Raw genomic sequence first — 27,177 nt, forward strand, 5'->3', positions numbered from 1 at the left:
ACTTGCAGTACTCATGCCTGAGGCTCTGAGGTCCTAGGTTCAATCACTAGCACCATCATAAACCAGAGCTGAGCAGTGCTCTGGAGAAAGAAGAAGGAGAAGGAGAAGAAGGAGAAGGAGGAGAAAGAGAAGAAGAAGAAGAAGAGGAAGAAAAAGGAGAAGAAGGAGGAGGAGGAGAAGGAAGAAAAGTCACTAGAGAGTAGTCCCTAGGAGATCCCAGCAGGGACTCACGTTGAGCTAACTGAACCCTATCCTATCCCCTTTCCTGAGTTGCTGGCCCTGGGAAGGGACCCCATTACCCAGTTCAGGATGAAGGTTTTTTTTCCATCTTCAGAAACTGTTAGCTTAAATTGTGAGTAGGAGGAATGGGGGGCAGGGAGGGAGGGGCTGTGGACTGATGGGATTAACGTGAAGGTACAGCTGAACAGTCCTCAGTCTTTCTGTCAACCCAGCAGACCAGACAACAGAAACACTAGGCCGACTTTACCTGAGTTTGAGTTTCGCTTCTTGGATTTGCGGCGCCGAGTAACTCTAACCTTGGTCACCGTGAGCTGGTAGGCCTCAGTGAGGTCATAGCCGGCATCTGACAATGTGTTCCAGTAGTGGATGAGGTGCAGCCCAGCCCAGAAGCTGGGGCTTTGGATCTTGGATAAGAAGTCGGTGATGCTTATGACACAAGCAGACATTCAGTCATTTTAGTATTTCATGCCCTGAAGGAGGCGACTCTCTTGTTTACCATATTTCATTAGCTAGTTCATAAACTTCTTTGGTGTCTTTTTTTAATATTTATTTACTTATTTATTTATTCGCTTTTGTTGCCCTTGTTATTCTATTGTTGTAGTTATTATTGTTGTTGTTATTGATGTCATCGTTGTTGGATAGGACAGAGAGAAATGGTGAGAGGAGGGGAAGACAGAGGGGGAGAGAAAGATAGACACCTGCAGACCTGCTTCACCACCTGTGAAGCGACTCCTCGGCAGGTGGGGAGCTGGGGGCTTGAACCAGGATCCTTACGCCGGTCCCTGCGTTTTGCACCACCTGTGCTTAATCCACTGGCTGTGCTACCGCCCGACTCCCTTTTGGTATCTTTATTTGTTGGATAGAGACAGCCGGAAATCAAGAGAAAGCAGGATATAGAGAGGGAGAGAGACAGAGAGACACCTGCATCCCTGCTTCACTACTCATGAAGGTTTCCTCCTGCAGGTGGGAATCAGGAGGAAACCTACATTGTAACATGTATGCTCAACCAGGTACACCACCAACCAGCCCCCTGTTCATAAACTTCTTAAGACTTACCTATTTTTTTATTTTTATTTATAAAAAGGGAACACCAACAAAACCATAGGATAAGAGGGGTACAACTCCACATAATTCCCACCACCAGAACTCCATATCCCATCCCCTCCCTTGATAGCTTTCCTATTCTGTAACCCTCTGGGAGTATGGACCCAGGGTCATTATGGGGTACAGAAGGTGGAAGGTCTGGCTTCTGTAATTGCTTCCTCGCTGAAAATGGGCATTGACAGGTCGATTCATACTCCCATCTATTTATTTTTATGAGAGAGTTACCATAGCACCATTCAGTTCTGCCATAGGGCAGTGTCAAGAATCAAACCTGGGACCTCAGTAGCTTCAAGAATGCAAGTTCTGTGCTCTAGTGCTGAGCTGTCTTCTCCAAAATCAATGTCTTCACTGACATGGCTTGGGCAAGCACCAGATAAATAAGAGCCTGTTACTCTCCAGCAGTCAGAGTCAGCACCCTACAAGCCTCTCCTCTGGGCAGGCAGCCAGAGTCTGCAGGTGAGCAAGCTTCCCTGCCCTGACTCCTGCCTGCATTTACAGGTTGTGTCCTTGCTCTGCTGAGGCATTTACCACCATGTAGGGGCACTCTCTGGCTTCACACCTTCCTCACTAGGTGGAAAACACCTAAGGGAAATGTGCCCATCCACCCCTGCATCCCCAGGGTCCAGAGGAACCTACGAGACAGAGAGGATCAACAGCTATTTGCTGACAGGATACATAAAAGGAAAAGAAAGGCAGGGCCAGCAAAATAGCTCAGTTGGATAGTGCATGCCTTTGCCACATGGGTGACCCAGGTGTGAGCCTAGACCCCGCTGAATTGATGGAAGCTTTAGTGCTAAGGTGTCTCTATCTCTGTCTAAGAAAGAGAAAGAAGGGGAGTCAGGCAATAGCGCAGCGGATTAAGTGCACTAGGCGTAAAGCGCAAGGACCAGCGGAAGGATCCCTGTTTGAGCCCCCAGCTCCCTGCCTGCAGGGGAGTCACTTCACAAGCAGTGAAGCAGATCTACAGGTGTCTCTTTCTCTCACCTGGCTAATCCTTTATTCATTTCCAACCAAAGTTCTCTCTCTTTTGTTTTTTTTTTCCTCCAGTTGCTGGTTGCTGGGGCTGGCACTATGAATCCACCACTGCTGGTGTCCATTTTTCCTTTCTTTTTCTTCTTCTTCTTTTTTTTTTAAATTTTTAAAAAAATTTTTATATATATTTATTTATTCCCTTTTGTTGTCCTTGTTGGTTTATTGTTGTAGTTATTATTGATGTCATCGTTGTTGGATAGGACAGAGAGAGATGGAGAGAGGAGGGGAAGACAGAGAGGGGGAGTGAAAGACAGACACCTGCAGACCTGCTTCACCACCTGTGAAGCGACTCCCCTGCAGGTGGGGAGCCAGGGGCTCAAACCGGGATCCTTCCATCCTTCCTCCGGTCCTTGTGCTTTGCGCCACCTGCGCTTAACCCGCTGCACTACCGCCCGACTCCCTTTTTTAAATTTTTTAAAATTAGATAGGACAGAGAGAAATTGAGAGGGGATGGGAAGGTAGAGAGGATGAGAGAAAGAGAGACACTTGCAGACTTGCTTTACCACTCATGAAGTGATCCTCCTGCAGGTGGGGAGCAGTAGCTCAAACCCAGGTTTTGTGATATGTGCACTTAACTGGGTGTGCCACTACCTGGCCCCCCAAGTTCTCCTCTCCGAACACCTCCTGACCTTGGGGAGTCAAGAAGGGCAAAAAAATGTTCTACAGAACCAGGTCATTAATAGTGGCCCTTGGAGACCTATGAGCCACGGATGTTACTGCCTGGCCATGATCCCACCTAAATGAGTGGTCAAGTGGTTTTCAGGAACGAACATGCCTGGCTGAAGGGTGCAGCATGGGTATCTAAAAGCAAGGGCCACATAGGGAAAAGGTGGACCTACAAACACTGTGTGAAGTTGAGTGACTCACCTTGGGCTGGAGAGGAAGCTGCACAGACCCTGCCAGCAGCTGCTCATCTTCATGTGCCACGGCAGCTCTTCATACACCCTCCAGAAGGAGGCCTGCCGCTGGAAGTATCTCACCAGCATCCTATGGAAGTATGTCTTCTTGTGACTTGTTGGCCTCTGGAAGGTGCGAGGATAGCTTTCTCTGACGGGAGTGATGACACCTAATCAAAAACCAGTGACAGGAGGTCGGGCGGTAGCACAGCGGGTTAAGCACACGTTGTGCAAAGTGCAAGGACCGGCAGAAGGATCCCGGTTCGAGCCCCTGGTTCCCCACCTGCAGGGAAGTCGCTCCACAGGCAGTGAAACAGGTCTGCAGGTGTCTATCTTTCTCTCCCCCTCTGTCTTCCCTCCTCTCTCCATTTCTATCTGTTCTATCCAACAACAAACAACATCAACAACAACAATAGTAACCACAACAAGGCTACAACAAGGGCAGCAAAAGCAGGGAGAAATGGCCTCCAGGAATAGTGGTTTCATGGTGTAGGCACTGAGCCCCGGCAATAACCCTGGAGGCAAAAATAATAATAATAAAATTTAAAAAAAAATAAAATAAACCAGTGACAGTTGGAAGCATCTGATTCCTTAGGACATGAAACACCATAGTCAATCATTAGAGACTAGGCTGGGGAAATAGCACAGTGGTTATGCAAAAAAAAAAAAAAAAAGACTTTCAGGACTGAGGCTCTGGAGGCCTGCCTTAAGTTCAACCCCTAGCACCATTAGCCAAACTCAGCAGTGTTCTGGTCTCTTTCATGAATAAATTAATAAATACATAAATAAAAAAATTAGAAACTATGAAGTTGGGGAGCTTGGCAAAGAGTTGACATGTGAAAAATGTCACTGCTTATATTCCAGACTGAATTTATAGAAGAATGTCTCAAGTTACAATTGCTAACAGAGATTCCAAGGAACTTGAATGTTTGTTTTACATGTTAAGCCACCACCACCAAGGGATATTGTGACCTACTATTCTGTTTTAAATATGCTTTACCACTTCCATACATAATCTCAAATATTTGAAGGCATGCATTTTTTTTTGCCACCAGGGCTACTGCTGGGGTTTGATGCTGGCACAACGAATCCACTACTCCCATTTTTCCTTTCTTTCACTTTACTTGATAGGACAGCAAGAAATTGAGAGGGGAGAGGGAGAGAGAAAAGGAGAAAGAAAGACAGACACTTGCAGACCTGCTTCACAGCTAGTGAAGCATCCCTCTGCAAATGGGGAGCAGGGCTCGAACTTGGGTCCTTCCACATAGTGTGTTGTGTGTGCTCAACTGGGTGAGCTACCACCCGGACCCCAAACCCCAAACATGCTTTTTTTTTTTCCACAGTTTAGTTAATGGCCCAGGAGGTGGCGCAGTATATCCACTGTCTGGACCTCACAAGGCCAAGGGCAGCTGAACAAACCAGTGACAGATTAGACTTCAGAGCCAAGATGTCTCTGTATCTTCATTCCACAAGGCAAGATATACACCCTACCTAGTGAGCCCTCCCTAGCCCCTAGAGATTAATACTCAGGCGCCCTTAGCAAGCAGGGCCCCAGCCTCACCAAGCAGCTTGTGCTCCACGGTGTTACGCAGTGTCTGATGCTGGAAGTAGAGCAGGCCGCTGGGCTTCTCCTGGACCCACTGCTTGGATGCGCTGCGGAAGGCAGCCCAGTGCATTGGTGTTACTCTGTACTGATTCCTGTAGCCCAGAGTCTCCAGAAGCTGAAGTATCTCCTCCTCTGTCAGCCCACAATGCGAGACGCTCAGCAAGCACAGCACATCGGCCACCCAGTCACTCAGCCCTGAGTGGACAGAGGACATGAGGGCCTGGCAGACCCTTCTAAACATGCTCCTTTCAATCTCCTTGCAGAAAGTCCCCACAGCTCTCCCTGTCTGTGTGGCAGGGGCACCAGTGAAGCATGAGGCACAGAGAAGGTAAACGTCTCATGTAAGTGCACCCAGAAATGTGTGCAGAGCTGGAACTGGCCTGCAGAACACCTGACTTCAGAACCCTGACTCTCAAACTGTCATTGTTTACATCGTCCCAACAAAGGAATCCAGAGTTACATTACAAACTGGCAAGCTTGCCAGTCATCACACTGTATTGTTTCAGTCTTTGTTAGGACTTCCAAGCAGGGGATGGGAGGTAGTTCACCTGGTAGAGGACAGTCATAGCTGGGCATGAGGCCCCAGGTTGAACCCAGCAGCACCAGGAGCACCATGGACAGCTCCAGGAAGTTCCATGGAGAAAGGAGCTGAGGTTCCCCCCACCCCACCTCAGCTCCATTTTCCATTATTTCTGTGAAAGAGGAGAAAATGGAGCTGGGGGAGAGGGGAAGCTGATCAGTGGTGGATCTTAGTCACACATTACATGCTTGAGGCCCTGGGTTCATTCCCTGACATTTCATTAGATGGAAGGGAAGGAGAGAGGGAGGAAGGGGAGGAAGGAGGGAGAAAGAAAGAGGAGGTTAGATAACATAATGGTTATGCAAAGAGACTCTCACACCTGAGGCTCCAAAGTCCCAGGTTCAATCCCTGGCACCACAATAAGCCAGAGCTGAGCAGTACTCTGGGAAAGGAAGAAAGGGAGAGAAAGAAAGAGAAATGAAGAAGAAAGAAGGAAAGGAATGAAGGAAGGAAGAAAGAAAGAGAGGGAAAATGGAAGGGAAAAAGAGAAAAAGGAGGGTCAGGCAGTGGCACACCAGGTTAAGCGCATAGTATGAAGTGCAAGGATGCTGGTTCACAGATGCTGGTTCAAGCCCCAGACTCCCCACTTGTAGGGGGTTGCTTCATAAGCAGTGAAGCAAGTCTAGAGGTGTCTCTCTGTCTTTCTCCCTCTCTATCTCTCCCTCCCTTCTCAATTTCTCACTGTCCTCTCCAATAAAAAATGAAAAATCCACTACTTGGCACTGTTTGGCAGTGGATTTTAAGTGCCAGCACTGGGCCCCAGCAATAACCTTGTTGGCAAAAAGGGGGGGCAGCTGGGGAAGCAGCATAATAGTTATGTAAAAGTCTTTCAAGCCTGAGGCTCTAAGGTCCCAGGTTCAATCCCCAGCACCACCATAAGCCAGAACTGAGCAGTGTTCTTGTTAAAAATAATGATAATAATAATTAATAAAAGATAGAGAAAATGAAATAGAGAAAGAGAAAAGAGAGGAAGAAAGGGAGAAGAGGAAGAGGCAGGGAGGAAGGAAGGTAAGAAAAAGATTTTCAGAGAGCAAATTTACATCTGTGGGGGTCAGGCTGTAGCACACCTAGTAGAGTACCCATGTTACCATACACTAGAACCCAGGTTTAAAGTCCTAGTCCACACCAGCTTAGGGGTGGGGGGAGTTTCACAAGTGGTGAAGCAATGCTTCAGGTCTCTCTCACCCTCTCTATTTAAAAAAAAAACAAAAAAGCAAAAACATCAGGAAAGGTGAATTAGTTGTATAGACACTGAGCCCTAGCAATAACTCTCGTGACAAAGAAGGAGGAGGAGAAGAAGAAAGAGGAGGAAGAAAAGTAGGAGGAGAAGGAAAGAGAAAAAAAAATCAAATCCACATCTGTGAATAGCTTTGTGTCACTGACATCCTACTGAGGCTGGCAGACACCACTGGAGCCCACTGACTCACCGGACTGTAGGATTCACACACACACACACACACACACACACACACACACACGCACACACACACACACACACACACGTCTCTCACCAGCTTTTTGACCAATCCACTCTCCAGAGGACCTAGGACTGAGAAAAATAACAAGCCAGAGAATCCTAAAAGATTCCCCCATGCTAAAATTGAGAGACAAGCCCCACATTCTTATCTTCTTAAAGCAAAGGCAGCTACTGGGGACTCAACTTCCTTCCTCTAAGGTTCCCCCCACCCCCAGTCTGGTCAAGCACTTCCTGCCCTCAGATCCTAGGGGGTTGAGGGTGGACAGCACAAGCAGGAAGAAAGTTAAAGGGGACAAGTCCTGGGGAATGGAGAATCTATGCTTTCCTGCACATCTCTGAAGTTGTAGCCTAGCCATGAGCATAGCCATGAGTCAGTATTGTTTAAGACTGACTGGCGGGTTTTTATGAAAAGGAAGGGCAGGCAGTGGTGGGCCAGGTTGAGTGCACACATCACCACATGCAAGGACCCAGGTTCAAGCCCCAACTCCACAACCTGCATGGGAGGGAAATTTCATAAGCAGGCATCTCTCTTTCTCTCTCTCTCTAGTTCCCCTCCCCTCTCAATTTCTCTCTGTCCTATCAACTAAAATATAAAGAAGAAAAAATGACTGCTTGGAGGGGTGGATTTATAGTGCTGGCACTGAGCCTCAGGATAATCCTAGTGGCAATAAAAAACAATAATACATAATAAATGTTCAAAAGAGAAAGAGAACCTGAGTATTGCTCAGCTCTGGTAAATGCAATGCTAGGGCTTGACCCTGCGGCCTCAAGTATACAAATTTTACGCACTCCTGGATCACTATGGCAGAGGACCCAGTGGGGGTTATATTGTAAAATGAAAAACTGGGAAATGTTATGCATGTACAAACTATTTTGTATTTCACTGTCAAGTATAAAACATTAATCCCCCAATAAAGAAAAAAAAAAGGAAAAAAAATTTCTGCACTACTGCTGAGCTATCTCCCAGGTCCAGCTGTGAGCCACCTGCCCCAGTGACTCTTCTGGGGGACTCTGAGAACTTGTTTCTATTTCCCTCTAGGTGGAGGAGGACATACTAAATTCAAGGCTGGGCAATGTTCTCTGCAGAAATAGAAGCTCTAGGATGAAGTCTGGCATGGGCCCACATGTGGCAGCACCAGCAACCACATCTTTCACACTATGTGCTCTCTGCTTCTCTCTCTCCCTTTCTTCATCCCCTCATCTCTGCTCCATTCTAGAATCACTCAAGCATCCAAACAGACTTTGGAGGCTAGGATTATGGGGAGTATGTGTGATCCTGGGTTCAATCCCCAGCAATGGCATATGGCAGTCTGGTACTCTGGCCTCTGTCTCTCTCTTTCTGAAATAAAATATTTGTTAAAAAAAAGGAGGAGGGGGGCCAGGTGGTAGCGCAGTGGGTTAAGTGCACATGGCACAAAGCGCAAGGACCGGCTCAAGGATCCCAGTTCGAAACCCCAGCTCCCCACCTACAGGGGGGTTGCTTAACAGACAGTGAAACAGGTCTGCAGGTGTCTATCTTTCTCTAACCTTCTCTGTCTCCTCTCCTCTCTCGATTTTTCTCTGTCCTATCCAATAACAACAACAACAAGGGTAACAACAAGGGTAACAATAAGGGCAACAAATGGGAAAAATGGGCTCCAGGAGCAGTGGATTCATAGTGCAGGCACTATGCAATAACCCTGAGGCAAAAAAAGAAGGAGGAGGAGGGACCAGGTAGTGGCATACCTGGTTGAGCTTACATGTCATAATGCCCAAGGACCCAGGTTCGAGCCCCCCAGTCCGCCCTACAGGGGAAAAGCTTCACAAGAGGTGAAGCAGAGCTGCAGGTGACCCTGTCTCTGTCTCTCTCCCTCTCTATCTCATCCTTTCCTCTTGATTTCTGACTGCCTCTATCCAATCAATCAATCAATCAATCAGTCAATCAATCAATCAATAAAACACCAATGTAATTTTATATATATATATATATATGAAGGGGAAAAGAGGCTTTTGAAGCTCACAGCAGTGACAGTGGCTTGCAAGGTCAAACATGGCCTCTCAAAAGTTTGATGGTTGAATATCAAAAAGGAAAACCTCTAATCCTATTCATGGGATTAAAAAAAATTAACACAAACACCAGACTCAGACAATTACAAGACAGTTTAAAGAGAACTGTTTGTTTCTCAGTCAGGAAGAAAAGATATTTTGCTGAACTGTGAAAAGTGTAGGAGGAAGGGAGGGAGAGAGGGAGGGGGAAGGGGTAAAAAGAGGGGGCGAAGGAGGGGAGGAGGAAGGGGGGGAGAATGCACTGGAGATGTTTCAGTAGATTTCTGACAAGAGGGCTGTGTGCTCCCCTGGACCCAGGCCTGGCTATGAGTGAAGGGAAAGCTACCCTGGGGCCAAAACAGGAAGGAGGACCCTCAAAAGAGTGGAAGGCAGTAGACCTGCAGGCTTTCCAACGTCTTTAGGGACAGCTTGAAAGAAGTGCCATTGAGGGGGGTCGGGTTGAGCGCAGGTGGCGCAAAGCACAAGGACTAACATAAGGGTCCCGGTTCGAGCCCCCGGCTCCCCACCTGCAGGGGAGTCACTTCACAGGCGGTGAAGCAGGTCTACAGGTGACTCTCTTTCTCTCCCTTCTCTATCTTCCCCTCCTCTCTTCATTTCTCTCTGTCCTATCTAACAAGGACAACATCAATAATAACAACAGTAACTACAACAACAATAAAAAGCAAGGACAACAAAAGGGGAAATAAATAAAAAATAAATTAAAAAAAAAAAAGAAGTAACACTGAGGCAGTGTGGGAGGCACTTAGGGACAGCTCCTGGGGGTGCAGCGGGCAGCCTGTGTTCTGCCAGGACTCTGAGATCAGAGATCAGAGGCTCATTCAGACTACAGGAACCCGAGGCTGGGGAGGTGGCTCTGTGGTAGGGCACACACCTTCCAAGTGTGAGGCCCAAGTTTGATCCTCAGCACCACATGACAGCAGTGAAGACACAAGAGGGATTTCAGCAATGCTGACAATGCTTTGGTCTCTTGTGCACTGTCTTATAACAAATAAAATTAAAATTTGGGCCAGGAAAATGGCCCAAATTTTAATGAAGCTGGATTTGATTAGTGGCACCAGAAGGAAGGAAGGAAGGAAGGAAGGAAGGAAGGAAGGAAGGAAGGAAGGAAGGGAGGGAGGGAGGAAGGAAGGAGAGAAGAAAGGAAGGAGGCTAGGGGAAGGAAGGCAAGGGAAGGGAAGGGAAGGGAAGGGGAGGGAAGGGAAGGGAAGGGAAGGGAAGGGAAGGGAAGGGAAGGGAAGGGAAGGGAAGGGAAGGGAAGGGAAGGAAGGAAGAAAGCTCGCTCACTGAGTAGGGCCATCTCAAAGCCCAGGTTCTATCTCTAGTACTACATGGGAGATGCTTTAGCACAGGAGAAAGCTCTGGTGTCATAGTCCCTCTCTCTGAAAATGAAGCCCAGAGATGGTGAAATCAAGTACATGCAGAAAGCTCCTGCTAAACACACACACACACACACACACACACACACACACACACACGGAGACACAGTTAAAGAAGAGCAGAGGTTAGCTGAGGAGGGTCCTCCTCACTCTAGACTAAGGGCATATGGGGGCAGATGGCAGCCTTCACCCCAGCAACCTGAGAACAGATAGGAACACAGGATCCTAGAGGAAGCCAGAAATAGAGGGGTAGTGGCATGTGGGAGCCATCTGGGGCCATGGAAGGAAGACAACAGATGACAGCCAAGGACACCAGCAGCAATCCCCTCAGATGTTGGCTCAACCCCATGGATACATGGGAAGAACAGGAACCTCGGTGTGAGTGATTAAAAAACAAACCTTTGAATTGACTAACACCAGACTAAGTGGGCTGAATTAACCTGAACTACTTGGACTAGGTTTCTGCCATCAGTTGAACTGGAAGCTCTAACAAGAGATTAAATTGTGTTCTGGAAGCAATAAAGGCCCTTTTCTTAGACCTCTGAAAAATGCAGCAAATGCTCGTCTAAGTCAAGATTTACCACTAACAGATGTAGCAAGCAAAAATACAGACCTTCCAGTCAAAGTTGGCTATCAGATAAACAATAAATTATTTTTTGGTATAACTGTGTCTCATGCATCATATTGGAATATGTTTTTTTATTTTTCTGGACTCCAGAGTTATTGCTGGGTTTGGTGCCTGCACTATGAAACCACTGGTCCTAGAGGCCATTTTTTCCATTTTGTTGTCCTGGTTGTTATTATTAGATAGGACAGAGAGAAACTGAGAGATGAGGGGAAGACAGAGAGGGCGAGGGAAAGATAGACACCTGCAGACTTGTTTCACTGCCTATGAAGTGACCCCCTTGCAGTGGGGAGCCAGGGGCTCAAACTGGGATCCTTACATCGGTCCTCAAACTTCGCATCATGTGTGTTTAACCCGCTGCACTGCCACCTGGTCCCCTAGAATACGCTTATTCTGAAAATTATTTACTAGCTATCTATAATTTTAAAAAAAGTGTTAACTGTGCCCACTGAGTGGGGTAGAGTAGAGTGCACACATTACAGGGCACAAGGAATCAGGTGCAAGCCTCTGGTCCCTACCTGCAGCAGGAAAGCTTCATGAGTGGTGAAATTATGCTGTGGTCTCTCTCTCTATCTCTCTCTCTCTCTTTTGCTACTTTTCCTTCTCAATTTCTCTTGGTCTCTACTCAAGTAATAAATAAATTAAATATTGGGGGCCAGACAGTAGTAGACCAGGTTAAGTGCACATAGTGTGAAGTGCAAAGACCAGTGCAAGGATCCCAGTTCGAGGCTCTGGCTCTCCACCTGCAGAGGGGTTGCTTCACAGGTGGTGAAGCAGGTCTGCAGGTGTCTATCTTTCCCTACCCCTCTCTGTCTTCCCCTCCTCTCTCAATTTCACTCTATCCTATCCAACAGCAGCAACAATAACAAAAATGGCAACAGCAACACCAAGAACAATGGAAAAAAGATGGCTGCCAATAACAGTAGATTCATGGTGCAGGCACAGTGATAACCCTGGAGGTAAAAATAAATAAATAAATAAATAAATTATTAAAACATGGACTTTCATGCCTGAGACCCTGAGGTCCCAGGTTTAACCCCCGACACCACCATAAGCCAGAGCTGAGTAGCGCTCTGCTAAAATTAAAAAAAAAAAAAGAAGTATTCATTGTAGCCAGGGAGGTGACTCAGCAAGCAGAGCCCAAGACTTGCTTTGTTGGGAAATTGTGAGGAGCCTCACAAAGCACCCTGCATTTTTCTGCCTCCAGGAGCCTGGCATTCCTTAAAATATTAAGCCAGCTCCCCCTGCTCCACCCTGCATTTCTCATACTATGGCCTATCTACATAATCATTGTTTTGCCTGAAATATCCCCACCCATTCCATTCCTTTGATCTATCTTCTTTCTACCCTCAAGACCCTCCTGGCCTGCAGGGTATTATTAATCCTATCAGTTAAAACCCTTGCAACAGTTGCTAAGGAGGTTCCTATCTTTCCAGCTCCATTTTGCCTTTCCTAGCCATTTCCATTTCCAACTTGCTACTTCCGGGTCCGCCCTTTAAAAGCCTTGACTCTCTGATAGATAAAGATATTGCATTGCCTCGCCACCAAAACAAGCTTGGTTCCTGAGTCATCTCCCTTGCATCACTGAGTGAGTAGCAGCCCAGGCTGGCTCCAGTAACATTCTCTCCAACCCAGAGAATAAGTACCTGGGAAGAGGCACCCCACGCTAGCCTGGCATTGCTTACCAGAAACACAGGATCCAGTCCCTAGCACCCATATTCCTAGGCAGAGTATTGTTCTGGCTTCTCTCTCACCCTCTCGCATTAAATAATATTTTAAAGTGGTCCAGGCAGTGGTGTAGTTGGTAGAGTGTTGAACTTGAAAATATAAGGAGGGAGTCGGGCAGTAGCACAGGGGGATAAGCACACATGGCTCAAAGTGCAAGGATGGGCATAAGGATCCCGGTTTGAATCCCTGGCTCCCCACCTGCAGGGGAGTTGCTTCATAGGTGGTGAAGCAGGTCTGCAGGTGTCTATCTTTCTCTCTCCCTCTCTGTCTTCCCCTCCTCTCTTCATTTCTCTCTGTCCTATCCAACAATGACAACATCAATTACTACAACAATAAAACTACAACAATAAAAAAAAACAAGGGCAACAAAAGGAAATAAATAAATAAATATTAAAAAACAACAACAAGGGCAACAAAAGGGAATAAAGATTTTTAAAAAAAGAGAAAGAAAATATAAGGATCCCTGTTCAACCCTCAGCATTGCATGTGCCAGACTAATGCTCTGATTAGCTTTCTCTCTTGTAAATAAATAAATAAATAAATAAAATCCCAGAAGATGGAGCCATGGGTAAAGCATTGGCCAATCAAGCATGAGATCTCAAATTCAGTCCAGAATGACATTCTAACTCTACCTCTCTCCCTACCCTTCTCTCTTTCTCACAGAATTACTTTAAAAATAAATCAAACAAAAATAAATAAAATGCAAAAAAAACCCACAAAAAACAAAAAAAACTGTCTGCTGCTGGCGCCAGGTGGTGATGCCTCTGTAGAGCACATGTTACCATGAACGAAGACCCAGGTTCAAGCCCTGGTCCCCATCTGTGGACACAGGGAACCTCACAGGCAGGGGGAATGGTGCTGCAGGCACCTCTCTTCCCTCTTTGCCTCTCAGTTGTCCCTACCAACACTGATGTCATCAAAGGCATCTCCCCCCCCCCAGTCAAAAGAAAAAACAATGGTTTCCAACAGTTGAGTTGATGTGTAGGAAGTGAGTCCCAGCGATAACCCTGGTAGCAAAATAATAAATCAGTAAATAAATAATGATGATAATGCAAGTAATAATATTGTGCTCAGTATTACTGGGCTCAGAAGTGGCTCACTTGGGAGATCACAAGCCTTACCAGTCCTAGCACCACATGGAAGCACCAGGGATAGCTTCAGTGAGTGTTCCATGGCTGGTAGAACAGCACTATAATGTCTTTCCTTTCTATCTATCTATCTATCTATCTATCTCTCTCTCTCTCTCTCTCTCCTTCCTTCTCTCTCTCTCTCTCTCTTAAAATAAAGAATAATTTAAAGGCCAGGTGGTGGTGCACATTACCAATGCACAAGGCTCGACACCCCCCAACCCTGTCCCCACCTATAGGGGGAAAGCTTTATGAGTGGTGAAGCAGTGTTGCAGGTGTCTCTATGTCTCTCTCCCTCTGTCTCTCTATCCCCTCTCAATTTCTGGCTGTCTCTATCCAATAAATAAATAAAAATAATAAAAAATAATTTTATGAGGTCTGGGAGGTGGGGCAGAATTGGACTCTCAAGCATGAGGTCCTGAGTTTGATCCCCGGCAGCACATGTAATATAATTTGTTGTTTATCTGAGATTCAGATTGAACTAGGAACCCTGTATTTCCTCTGACCACCTCCTCCCTGGCTTCTTCCTCCAGGTGGAACCATCTCAAGGTACACATACTAGCCCAGGCCTACCTTGTCCTGAAGCCACAGTGTTTGAATCTGCTGGGTCTTGTTGAAAACCATAGTCTTTGCTCCAGCGTTGTAGAACCAGTTCCCAGAGCTCCTGAACAGAGGCCACCCCCAAGTACTCCTGTAGACACTTCGCCTCATCCCGGTAGAGTCGAGACTCTCTCAACTCAGTTGCTAGGACTGCGAGTTTTAAAGGATTCAGGCTTGTGTTTTTCCTCTGATCCTGAACAGTCAGGGTCAGTTGGAAGGGCTCTTCATAGCCAGGGATGGAGAAGTGCTGTCTGAAGATGCTGAGTTTGGCTTCTTCGTCTCCTGTGTTAGTGAGCCTCACCACCATCACATCCGGACGGGTGCACAGAGACTTGTAGGACAGGCTGGAGGGCACAGTGGTCAGGATCAACTTGCAGTGAGGAGGCAGCGACGGTGGCAGCCAGGAAAAGTCCCTTGACTGATGGAAAGTGTTAGAGAAAGTCGAGGGTGGGAGAGATGGCATAATGGTTATGCAAAAAGCCATTCAGGCCTGAGGCTCCAAAGTCCCAGGTTCAATGCCCCACACCACCATATGCCAGAGCTGAGCAGTGCTTTGGTCTCAGCCTCTCTCTCTCTCTCTCTCTCACTAAAAAATAGGTAGGTAGATAGATAAATAGTCTAACACTTTAAAGATCTTAAAACTACTTGTCAGATGGCTTTTAAACTTAGGTGTAATACTGAGACTGAGGGCTGGTTTTATAGTTATTAATGGTAACTTGAATAGGAAGTAATGTAGTGAGAAGAAAATACCACTTCACATGTCAAAGAACCATTGTTGGTGATTCAGCTATCTGTTGTGAATTTGTGCAAAGACTCTAAAAAAGAGGTACTTACAGGTGCTGGGTAGTGGTGCACCTGGCTATGCACAAGGACCCATACAAGGAACAAAGTTCCAGCCCCTGCTCCCCACCTGCAGCAGGGATATTCACGAGCGGTGAAGCAGGTCTGGAGGTATCTATCTTCCTCTCTATCTCCCTTTCCCCCTCAATTTCTGTCTGTCCTATTGACTAAAAAAAAATGGGGGGATGGCTGCCAGTTGCAGTAGTGCTGGCACTGACTAGTAGTGCTGGCACTGAGGCTTCAGCAACTGGAGACAAAAGAAAAAAAAGCAAACAATTTAAAAGATTCACAAGGGTTGGAAAAATAGTAAGCAAATAAGATTTAGGGTATGCAAATCAGGGTAGTTGAGGTAGATCAAATTAAAAAACAGGGAGTTGGGCAGTAGTGCAGTGGGTTAAGCGCACATGGCACAAAGTGCAAGGACTGGTATAAGGATCCTGGTTCAAGCCCCCGGCTCCCCACCTACAGGGGAGTCACTTCACAGGTGGTGAAGCAGGTCTGTAGGTGTCTGTCCTTCTCTCCCCTCTCTGTCTTACCTCCTCTTTCGATTTCTCTGTCCTATCCAATGACAGCAACAACAACAATAATAATAACCACAGCAATGATAAGAACAACAAGGGCAACAAAAGGGGAAAAAATGGTCTCCAGGAGCAGTGGATTTATGGTGCAGGCACCAAGCCCTGGCAATAACCCTGGAGGCAAAAAAAAAAATACAAAACAGATCAATCCTCCAATAAAGAAATAAAAATAAAAAGAAGAAATACAAAACAGAAAGAACACAGAATCTAGGAAATATCCGATCAACATATAGAATAAGGAAGCCCAAAAATATAGCAACAAAGCCCACAGTGTGTGGACTACAGAGTCTAGGTCTAAACTCTAAGCCCATGACTCAACTAGGACCTTCCACAGCACCTCCATTCTCAGTGTCCTCTACTGGGAGGATGACCACATCTCCCCCACACAGGCTCATTGTGAGAAGTCAATGTATTAATCTTTCTTTGTGTTTTGCCTCTAGGGTTATCGATGGATATTGATGACTATGCTAATCCACTGCTCCTAGAGGCCATTTTTTTTCCTTTTGTTTCCCTTGTTTATTGTTGTTGTTGTTATTGTCGGGAAATTGTGAAGAGCCTCACAAGCACCTTGCATTTTTTCTGCCTCCAGGAGCCTGGCATTCCTTAAAACATTAAGCCATCTCCCCCTACTCCTCCCTGCATTCCTGATACTATAGCCTATCTACATAATCATTGTTTTGCCTGAAATATCCCCACCCATTCCATTCCTTTGATCTATCTTCTTTCTACCCTCAAGACCCTCCCTGCGTGCAGGGTATTATTAACCCTACCAGTTAAAACCCTCACAACAGTTACTAAGGAAGTTCCTACCTTTCCAGCCCTTTTTTGCCTTTCTCCGCCCCTTTCCTAGCCATTTCTGTTTCCAACTTGCCACTTCCAGGTCTGCCCTTTAAAAACCTTGGCTCTCTGATAGATAAAGATATTGCACTGCCTCACCACCAAAACGAGCTTGGTTCCTGAGTCATCTCCCTCGCATCACTGAGTGAGTAGCAGCCCAGGCTGGCTCCGGTCACATTCTCTCCAACCCAAAAAGTGTGCACCCGGGAAGAGGCACCCCCACACTAGCCTGGCAGTTATCGCATTCATCTTACTAAAGATCTGAGAATAGTGCTTGGCCCATTTTAAGTTGAATATGCATGTTTGTTCAGTAAGATACAAAACCATCAGGGGCCAGGCATTAGAGCAGCAGGTTGAGTGCACATGGCATGAAGCACAAGGAATGGTGGCAAGGAACCCAGTTTGAGCCACTAGCTCCCCACTTGCAGGGGGAGTCATTTCACAAGCAGTGAAGCAAGCCTGCACACGTCTATCTTTTTATCTTTTACCTCAACCTTCTCTCTGAATTATGGGTATATCTACCTGCTTGTATCCCTTAATAAATGAGTCATCTGTGGTCCGGGAGGTGGCGCAGTGGATAAAGCATCAGATTCTCAACCATGAGGTCCTGAGTTCAATCCCCAGCAGCACATATACCAGAGTGATGTCTGGTTCTTTCTCTCCTCCTATCTTTCTCATGAAATAAATAAATAAATAAATAAATAAATAAATAAATAAATAAATGAGTCATCCTGGAAGTTAGGTGGTAGCACGGCAGGTTAAGCACACATGGTGAAAAGTTCAAGGACCAGCGTTAACGATCCCGGTTCAAGCCCCCAGCTCCCCACCTGTAGGGGGTCGATTCACAAGTGGAGTAGCAGGACTGCAGGTGTCTTCCTCTCCCCCTCTCTGTCTTCCCCTCCTCTCTCTATTTCTCTCTGTCCTATCCAAGAACGACGATATCAATAACAACAACAATAAAAAACAAAACAAGGGCAACAAAAAGCAATAAATAAATAAAACCTTTAAAAATAAATAAATAAATAAATAAATAAGTCATCCTAAGAGGCTGGTCCCGGAGCTGATTGGTCATGTGTTCCCTTCCTTTCTCTCCACACAATTGACCCTTGTCACCAGGGTTCCCCCTAGGGCTCCCAGGGGCTGCTCCTGGTCTCCACCACCAGTGGCCAGGGAGGCGAAGAGCCCCTGGACGACCTGCAAAGTAATCTTTTAAAAAATAGATTACTGGGAGGAGGGTAGATAACATAATGGTTATGCAAAGAGACTCTCCTGCTTGAGGCTCCAAAGTCTCAGGTTCAATCCCCTGCACCACCATAAGCCAGAGCTGAGCAGTGCTCTGGTAAAAAAAAAAAAATATATATATATATATATATATATATATATATTATCTGTAGTCTAAGAAATAGTTCAGTGGCTGAAGACTTGGTCTTACAAGCATGAAGTCCTGAGTTCAATCCTCAACACAACATGTGGCAAAGTGATGCACTGCTTCTCTCTTCTTTTTCTCTCTCAAATAAATAATTTTTTTCAGGCTGGGAGTATGGGTCAACCTGCCAATGCCCATGTTCAGCAGGGAAGCAATTATAGAAGCCAGACCTTCCACCTTCTGCATCCCACAATGACCTTGGGTCCATACTCCCAGAGAGTTAAAGAATAGGAAAGCTATCAAGGGAGGAGATGGGATATGGAGTTCTGGTGGTGGGAATTATGTGGAGTTGTACCCCTCTTATCCTATGGTTTTGTCAGTGTTTCCTTTTTACAAATAAGAAATAATAATAATAAAAGAAAGTTATTTTGTTTCAAAAATTACCTTCTGTCCTGAAATCCCATAAATGCCAACCAAGTCTTCAATTCCATCAAGTACAATTATGCAGGGCCTCAAACTGATGGCAGCAATGAATACTTCCACAAGAAGTGAAAATACCAATACATTTGCCTCTTCATTAAAAATATCAGCTTCAAGCAGCGTACCTATGGCATAGAAATTTGCACAATTTAAAATGTCTCCATCACTGCAAAAATACATTTTGTTTTTAGAGGGAGACCAGCACACTGTTCAGCTCTGGTCTATAGTGGTGCAGGGAATTGAACCTGGGACTTTGGAGCCTCGGATACAATAGCCCTTTTGCATCATTTTGATGTCTCCCTTGCCTTGCAAAAATATGTTGATCACTAATAACAATCATGGAAGAAAAAGACTCAGCAAAAATACTACTCAAGGATTGTCCTAGCAGATTTATAACTCCTTTTTAAAAAAAAAAATTATTTATTAGTGAGAAAAGTACGAGGAGAAAGAACCAGACATCACTCTGGTAAATGTGCTGCCCGGGATTGAACTCAGGACCCTATCTATGCCTGAGAATCCAATGCTTTAGCAACCATACCACCTCCCAGACCACAAGATTTATATCTATGTATAGAAGGAACGTGCACATTGAGATTTTCTGCATCATGGGTGACCAGAATTATTATTTTTGTAAGTACTGTTGGTGATAAATAGCATTGCCATTATTGAAAATGCTGCTTAACATTTCACTTTATCCTGGCAGCACTAAACTCACTCTAATAAATATGCCATTCACTTCATTTCAATGGTAACATTTTAAGTGTTTAAACACACAGGCTGGGTAGGTAAATGTATGAGCAAAGACAAAAAAAAAAAAGGCAAACTGATAAATTTCATAATGCTTCTGCTTTTTTAGAGGGGTTGACCCTTATTGTTCAACACAGATTTGTGTAAGGTTCTGTGCCTGATCCTGGATAGGGTAACAGTCAATAAAATACACACAGTTTCTATACTCCCTGGATTACAGTGGGAGAAAATGGAATGTCCACTGACGGGCCATATGTGAGTCACTGGAGGGACCAGAGAAGGCAAGCTCAGTCTCTTTCCAGGGAGACATCACACAAACTAGAGTGTTAAGGTCAGGAGTTAGCTCACCTGGTACTGCACAAGCCTTGCTATGTTTGCAGTTCTGGGTTCAAGTACCAAATGAAAAGAACCATGGCTGGCACCATGGCTCCAGATGGTGGAGTAGTAATGTGGCATTATTAACTCCCCCTTTCTCTTCTCCTCTCTAAAGAATGAAAAGGCTAGGGCTGAGAAGACCTTTAGTACATGCTTGAGGCCCTGGGTTCATTCCCCAGTAGTGCACTAAGTTGAGGGTGAGAGGAAGAGGTACCCACTTGCCCTTCTTTTAAAAAATATTTTATTTTTTATTTATTATTATTTTTATTATATTTATTTATTTTCCCTTTTGTTGCCCTTGTTGTTTTTTATTGTTGCTGTAGTTATTACTGTTGTTGTTATTGATGTCATCAATGTTGGATAGGACAGAGAGAAATGGAGACTGGAGAAGAAGACAGAGAGGGGGAGAGAAAGACACCTGTAGACCTGCTTCATCACCTGTGAAGTGACTCCCCTGCAGGTGGGGAGCCGGGGGCTCGAACCGGGATCCTTACACTGGTCCTTGCGCATTGTGGCACCTGTGCTTAACCCGCTGCACCACCGCCCGACTCCCTATTCATTCTTTTTTTAAAAAAAATATTTATTTTATTTATTTATTCCCTTTTGTTGCCCTTGTTGTTTTATTGTTGTAGTTATTATTATTGTTGTTGGATAGGACAGAGAAAAATGGAGAGAGGAGAGGGAAGACAGAGAGGGGGAGAGAAAGTCACCTGCAGACCTGCTTCACTGCCTGTAAAGTGACTCCCCTGCAGGTGTGGAGCTGGGGGCTCAAACTGGGATCCTTATATCAGTCCTTGCACTTTGCACCACGTGTGCTTAACCCGCCGCACTACAGTCTGACTCCCCCTATTCATTCTTTTAATGAGAGAGATAGAGAGAGAAAGTACACCAGAGATCACTTTGGCACATGCCAAGAATAATACTCTGGACCTTATGCTTGAGAATCCAGGCAAAATAGCTCACTTGGATAGTGCACTGCTTTGCTATGCACACAACCCAAGTTCAAGTCTGAACCCACTGCAGTGAAGGAAGCTTTGGTGCTGTGGTCTATTTCAGTTTCTCTCTGTCTCAACCAAAATGAGTAGGGGGATAGACCATCATTTTAGACACTGCACCACCTCCCAGAATACCCCACCTACTCTTCTTAGAGAGCGTGAACTCTATATAGATCCTCAAGGGAGGATTTCACTGAGCTGAGAAAAAAGGGTCACCCTGACAGAAGACTGAGTAGACAGACATAGAAGGACAGAAGGATGAAGACCAGCCTCATGGAGCAACGGGCCAAAGAGGCTAAAGAAATCAGTAGGGCCAGGGCATAAAGTGTGGCAACTCCCACCGAGGATTCCTGTTTATACAGCACTGACTTCCCCAAGAGCCAACTGTCCCTCCACTGGTGCATGGAGGAAGGCCGTGCAGTAATGAGGACTGTGCCTTTGAACTCGACAAAGACCTGGAGCAGGACGGCCTACTTTGCCTACAGGTAGCTGGAAAGTGAATGCTACAGGTTGAGAGTGTGAAAGGAGAGGCTATCCAGCCCTTAGGAGAGCATCTAGCACTCAGAAAGCCTCCAGTAAAGGAAACACATTGCCCTCTGGGGCTGCCAGCAGATGGGAGGTGCCAGGCAAAGAAGCATGTAAATGAGAGAGCCTGTAACTCTGCTCAGACCTTGCACAGAAGGGAAATCAGCCCAGGGAGTCAGGAGGCCTGGCCAACAGTGGCTCTCATCTGCATAATCCCTCCCTCTGGCAAGCAGGGGTGAAGACAGAAGACCCGCCCTGTGAGTGTCACATGGGGCATTGTGGAGTCCCAACAGAGGGACCCGGTTTTCAGTCCACACAGGAGCTGCCACTGCTCACAGCCAACGGGGCTCAGGAAAAGATTCTCCACAAAGAATCAGAATCTGCCGAAAGGACTTGACCTCTGCAGGCCCAGCTGTGCTCACGACAGCAGCGACGCCCCCTCTGCCCACACCCAAGTCCCCTTGGTGAAATCCAGCTTCTCAGAGGCAGCAGGGCTGAACAAACCTGGGGCGGGGACTCAGCCTACCTCTCTCACTTCCTCCTGGGGCTGCAGCTGGCACAACTCTTTCCCCTGGCTCCTGAATAAAGATTTTCTCTTTTTGCAGCATTCTCTATTCCCGTCCCTTCTCTCTAGCTCAATGAGAAATAACAAAAGTAATAATGTATGCCAGATACCATGTTTAACTTATTTATTTTTTATGGCCAACTTTATGTATTTATTTCTCCTTTTTTGCCTCAGGGTTATCACTGGGGCTAGGTGCCTGCACTACAAATCCACTGCTCCTGGAGGTTATTTTTCCCCTTTTGCTGCCCTTGTTGTTTATTATTGCTGTTATTATTGTTGTTGATGTTCTTGTATAGGACAGAGAGAAATCGAGAAAGGAGGGGAAGACAAAGGGGGGAAAGAAAGATAGATACCTGCAGATGGCTTCATTGCCTGTGAAGTGACCCCCCTGCAGGTGGAAAGCCAGGGGCTCAAACAGGGATCCTTACACAGGTCCTTGTTCTTCACTCCATGTGTGCTTAATTCGCTGCGTATACCGCCCAGCCCCCCCCCCAATGTTTTTTTCTTTTATTTAACTTTTTATTCCATTTCATTTCATTTATTTTTTTTGTCTCCAGGGTTATCAATGGGGCTCGATGCCTGCACTACGCATTCACTGTTACTGGAGGCCATTTTTGCCCATTTTGTTGCCCTTGTTATTGTTGCCATTACTGTTGCTGGATAGGACAGAGAAATGGAGAGAGGAGGAGAAGACAGAGAGGGGGAGAGACAGACAGACACCTGCAGACCTTCAAAGCTTGTAAAGTGAACCCCCCTGCAGGTGGTGAGATGGGGGCTCAAACCGGGATCCTTGTGCTGGTCCTTGCACTGTGCACCACGTGTGTTTAACCAGCTGCACTACTGCCGCCCTCCCCCCTTATTTTATAACCCAGGACCACACACACAGGAAGGCACATGCTCTACAAGGTGATCTATCTCATGGCCCTCTGTGTATTAGCTCTTAACAATAACATAACCTTAGGATCTAAGGATTATCAGCCTCACCCCCGTTTACAGATCAGAATGAGCGCAGACTGCTTAGTAACTGCCCAAGACCACACACTAGCAAGAAGGGGAGCCAAAGCCGGAAGTGCAGCAGGCCAGGACCAGACTACAGCTCTGCCCCCCTCGGCTTCCTGCCTTAACAAGGGTCAGAGGGTTGCCTCTGAGCTCTCAGGTGTCCCCAGGCTCCTGAACTTCCCCACTGCTGCCCACCTAAAGATCTGTGTTAAAAGACAGCAGCTGTTGACAGTAGGAGCTTTCAGCCCCAAGACAGACATTCATTAAGGTAACAATTTACTTTGGGAATAAAAGGATAATCACAGTGTAGGGCTGAGTTTGAGAGCACCAACTTTGCCAGGTTTAGCACCTCTGGGATATACCTGAACAGGGTAACAAATCTCTCTCTCTCTCTCTCTCTGTCTCGTTGCCACCAGCGTTATCACTGGGGCTTAGTGTAGCACTATGAACGCAGACCTGTTTTACCACTCGTGAAGTGCTTCCCCTGCAGGTGGGGAGCAAGGGCTCAAACCAGGGTCCTTGTGTGTGGTAACAAGTGTGCTTAACACTTACCTGGGTGTGTCACCGCCTGGCCCCGGCTGAAAGGCAGAGAGCTGGAAAAAGACCGCAGCACCAAAGCTTCCTTCGGTGTGGTGGAGGCTGGTGCTCTAAGTTGGGTCACACATGGCAAAGCAGCAAACTATCCAAGTGAGCTCATTTGCCAGCCTAGGGAGTCGCCTTCTCATAGAGCCATCTAACCTGAGGCTACTGACTCTGCTCTCCCCCACTTCACACAGCCTGAGAAACACAGCCACAGAGAACTCCTAGCCAATGGCCTGCACAGAGACAGGCGCAAATATCAGTGCCCATATGCAGACATGACAGCCATGCATTAAACTCACTGGGGAGATAGTTCAGTGGTAGAATAAGGGCTTTACATGTTTGAGGTCCCAGAGCCCATTTCTGGTCCACCTGCATGCCAGAGCTGAGCAGTGCCCTGGTGTCTCTGTCTCTGTCTCTCTAACTAAATAAATAAACAGGGAGCCAATTAGCTCACCTAATAAAGTGCACTTTACCATGAACCAGGACTCTGGTTTGAGCCCCTGGCCACAGTATGAGGGTTCCTGTATAGGGAATCTTCATGAGTAGTGTCTCTCCTTCCCTCTGTATCTCTTTCTCCCCATCTCTCATCGTCTTTTTTTTAATATTTACTTATTCCCTTTTGTTGCGCTTGTTCCTTTACTATTGTTGTCAACGTTGTTCAATAGAACAGAGAGATATGGAGAGAGGAGGGGGAAGACAGCAAGGGGGAGAGAAAGACAGACACCTGCAGACCTGCTTCACTTTCACTGCCTGTGTAGCGACTCCCTGAAGGTAGAGATCCGGGGGCTCAAACCAGGATCCTTACGCCAGTCCTTGCGCTTTGTGCCACATGCACTTAACCCACTGTGCTACCGCCCAACTCCTGTCTCTCATCTTCTATCTAGTAAATAAATCAGTGGAGCAACCTGGGAGGTGGTGTGGTGAGTAAATAAATCGGTGGGCTTGTGTAGGTGCGAAGATCCAGTGATAACTCTGATGGCCAGTCAAATAAATACATACACATAAATAATCAAGCCGAACAAGGGGGAAAGAGCCATGTGAGCGGAAAGAACAACAGGTTGCTCACAGAAGTGTCTAGAGGTCTACGGCCATACTACCTGGAACACACCTGATCTCAGAAGGTAAACAGGGTCAGGCCTGGTTAGTACTCGGATGGGAGAATGTGGCTGGGAGATTTGAAAGCTGAGTTCCCTTACCATAGTGTCTACAGTGCAATTCCATGATGAAGTAATGCATCACGGACATGAGGTCACTGCTTTCACAGGTGCTGCCCACAAAATGGGGGATCACCAGCGCATCAGGATGACTCCTCTGGAAATGATTCACCCAGCTGGCAATCAGAGTGGACTTCCCACAACCACGGTCTCCGGACAAGAGCAAAATAGATTTGTAGGTGGGAGATGAATTTTCTCTGAAAGAAAGGGGAGGACAGTGTAGTCAAGGACACTTTCAAAGAAAGGACACATGTGTCTCTAAGAAACAGAAAGTTTTTTTAAAATATATTTTTATTTATCTTAATTTTTGAGAGAGATGCAGAGAGAGACAGAAACACCAGAGCACTGTTCAGCTCTGACTTATGGTGGTGCAGGGGATTGAACCTGAGACTTAGGAGCCTCAGGCATGAGAGTCTGTTTGCATAACCATTATGCTATTTCCCCTGCCCATAGAAAGTTCTTTATGCATGTACAAACTATTGCATTTACTGTGGAATGTAAAACATTAATTCTCCAATAAAGAAATAAAAAAAAAAAAAGAAATAGAAAGTTCAAGGAGTCGGGCAGTAGAGCAGTGGGTTAAGCACAGGTGGAACAAAGCGAAAGGACCAGCATAAGGATCCCAGTTTGAGCCCCAGGCTCCCCACCTGTGGGGGGGGGGAGCCGCTTCACAAGTGATGAAGCAGGTCTGCAAGTGTCTATCTTTCTCTCCCCCTCTGTCTTCCCCTCCTCTCTCCATTTCTCTCTTCTCTCCTATCCAACAATAATAACTACAACAATAAAACAAGGGCAACAAAAGGGAATAAATAAATAAATAATATTTTAAAAATATGAAGTTCAGGAGCCAGGCAGTGGCACACCTGGTTAAGCACTCATATTACAGTGCATAAGGACCAGGGTTCAAGCCCCTGGTCCCTGCCTGCAGGAGGAAAGCTTCCTAAGTGATAAAGCAGGACTGCAGGTGTCTGTCTCTTATCCTATTTCCCCTTCCCCCTCTTAATGTGTCTGTTTCTATGCAATAATAAAAATAGAAATAGTGGTCTGGGAGGTGGCGCAGTGGTAAAGCTTTGGACTCTCAAGCATGAGGTCCCGAATTCGATCCCCAGCAGCACATGTGCCAGAGTGATGTCTGGTTCTTTCTCTCTCCTCCTATCTTTCTAATAAATAAATAAAATCTTTTTTAAAAATTTAAAAAATAGAAATAAATTTTTAAAATATGAAGTTCTGCTCACTCAACTTCAGACTCAAGTGGCTACAAAGAGAGTTGAAGAGACATCCCAGTATTAGAGTACAAGGTTTGCATACCTGAGGCCTCAGAGGCCCAGGTTCAACCCTTGGCATTGTCATGTGCCAGATCTCAGCAGTGCCCTGGTCTCTCTCCTGCTCTCATAAAAGTAAAAATAAAATTATCTTCTAAAAATAGACTCTCAACACGTGTTATTGGGTAGAAGGACCTAGGTTCAAGTCCCCCAACTCCCACCTGCAGGGACAAACTTCACAAGTGGTGAAGCAATACTGCAGGTATCTCTCTCTTCCCCTCTCCCTCTCCACCTCCCCTTTTCCTCTCAATCTTGTAGATTTTTTTTTAAAGATTTAATTTATTTATTAATGAGAAACACAGGAGGAGAGATAAAGAACCAGGCATCACCCTGGTACATGTGCTGCCGGGGACTGAACTCAGGATCTCATGCTTGAGAGTCCGATGCTTTATCCAGTGTGCCACCTCCCGGACCACAATCTTGTAGATTTTTAAACAATGGATGTATAAGAGAATTGGCTCCAAATGAATCATTTGCCTTCTAGACATTAACTTTCTATTCATTCACTACCTTTTTTTTTTTTTTTTCCAGAGCACTGCTCAGCTCTGGCTTACGGTAGATCTGGGGATTGAACCTGGGACTTTGAGGCATTAGGCATGAAAACACTTTTGCATAACCATGATGCTATCTCCCTGGCCTGGACATTAGCTTTTTATAAGGTCTTAGTTTATTCTGTTTTTGTGTGAGAGAGTGCTACAGGCTTCTTTCTGCTCTAGGTTATCTTCAGGGATTGAACCTGAGTCAAGTGGTAGAGACCAGTGAATCTCCCTGGATGTTGGATTTTAGATTTGCCCTGTGTAAAGCCAGAAGGGAGAGTAAATTCTTAAAATATTAGGCTATTGGAAAAGTTATGATGTGGGGGCTGGGCAGCACACTGGGTTAAGCGCATGTAGTGTGAAGCTCAAGGACTGGCACAGGATCCCAGTTCGAGCCCCCAGCTCCCCACCTGCAGGGGGGGTCACCTCATAAGTGGTAAAGCAGGTCTACAGGTGTCTGTCTTTCCCTCCCCCTCTCTGTCTGCCCCTTCTCTCTCCATTTCTCTCTGTCCTATCCAACAACAACAACAGTAATAACAATATAATGATGAAACAAGAATACCAACAAAAATAAAAATAATATTTTTTATTTTTATTTTTGGAAAAATAAAGATAATGTTTAAAAAATTAGGGAGTCAGGCAATAGCACAGCGGGTTAAGTACACATGGCGCAAAGCGCAAGGACCGGTGTGAGGATCCCAGTTTGAGCCCCCGGCTCCCCACCTGCAGGGGAGTCGCTTCACAGGTGGTGAAGCAGGTTTGCAGGTGTCTATCTTTCTCTC

General features: G+C 46.0%; 1 protein-coding gene across 5 annotated transcripts in view; it reads right to left on the minus strand.

Moving 5' to 3' along the window:
* LOC103117816 (putative tetratricopeptide repeat protein 41) overlaps positions 1-27,177 on the minus strand; it is a 113,159-nt gene that overhangs the window by 57,658 nt on the left and 28,324 nt on the right. For all 5 annotated transcript variants that reach the window (XR_009550687.1, XM_060194298.1, XM_060194299.1 and 2 more), the window contains exons 4-9: positions 24,523-24,737; positions 18,503-18,663; positions 14,411-14,855; positions 4,834-5,073; positions 3,244-3,442; positions 488-666 (exon numbers count right to left, since the gene is read on the minus strand). Coding sequence is in view for 4 of the 5 variants with exons in the window: in XM_060194298.1 (XP_060050281.1) it covers positions 488-666; positions 3,244-3,442; positions 4,834-5,073; positions 14,411-14,855; positions 18,503-18,663; positions 24,523-24,737 (1,439 nt within the window). In the remaining variant the exon portion in view is untranslated. The remainder of the gene's footprint in view (positions 1-487; positions 667-3,243; positions 3,443-4,833; positions 5,074-14,410; positions 14,856-18,502; positions 18,664-24,522; positions 24,738-27,177) is intronic.

Source organism: Erinaceus europaeus, chromosome 7 (genome assembly GCF_950295315.1).
Source record: "Erinaceus europaeus chromosome 7, mEriEur2.1, whole genome shotgun sequence".
In the NCBI taxonomy this organism is placed as follows: Eukaryota; Metazoa; Chordata; class Mammalia; order Eulipotyphla; family Erinaceidae; genus Erinaceus; species Erinaceus europaeus.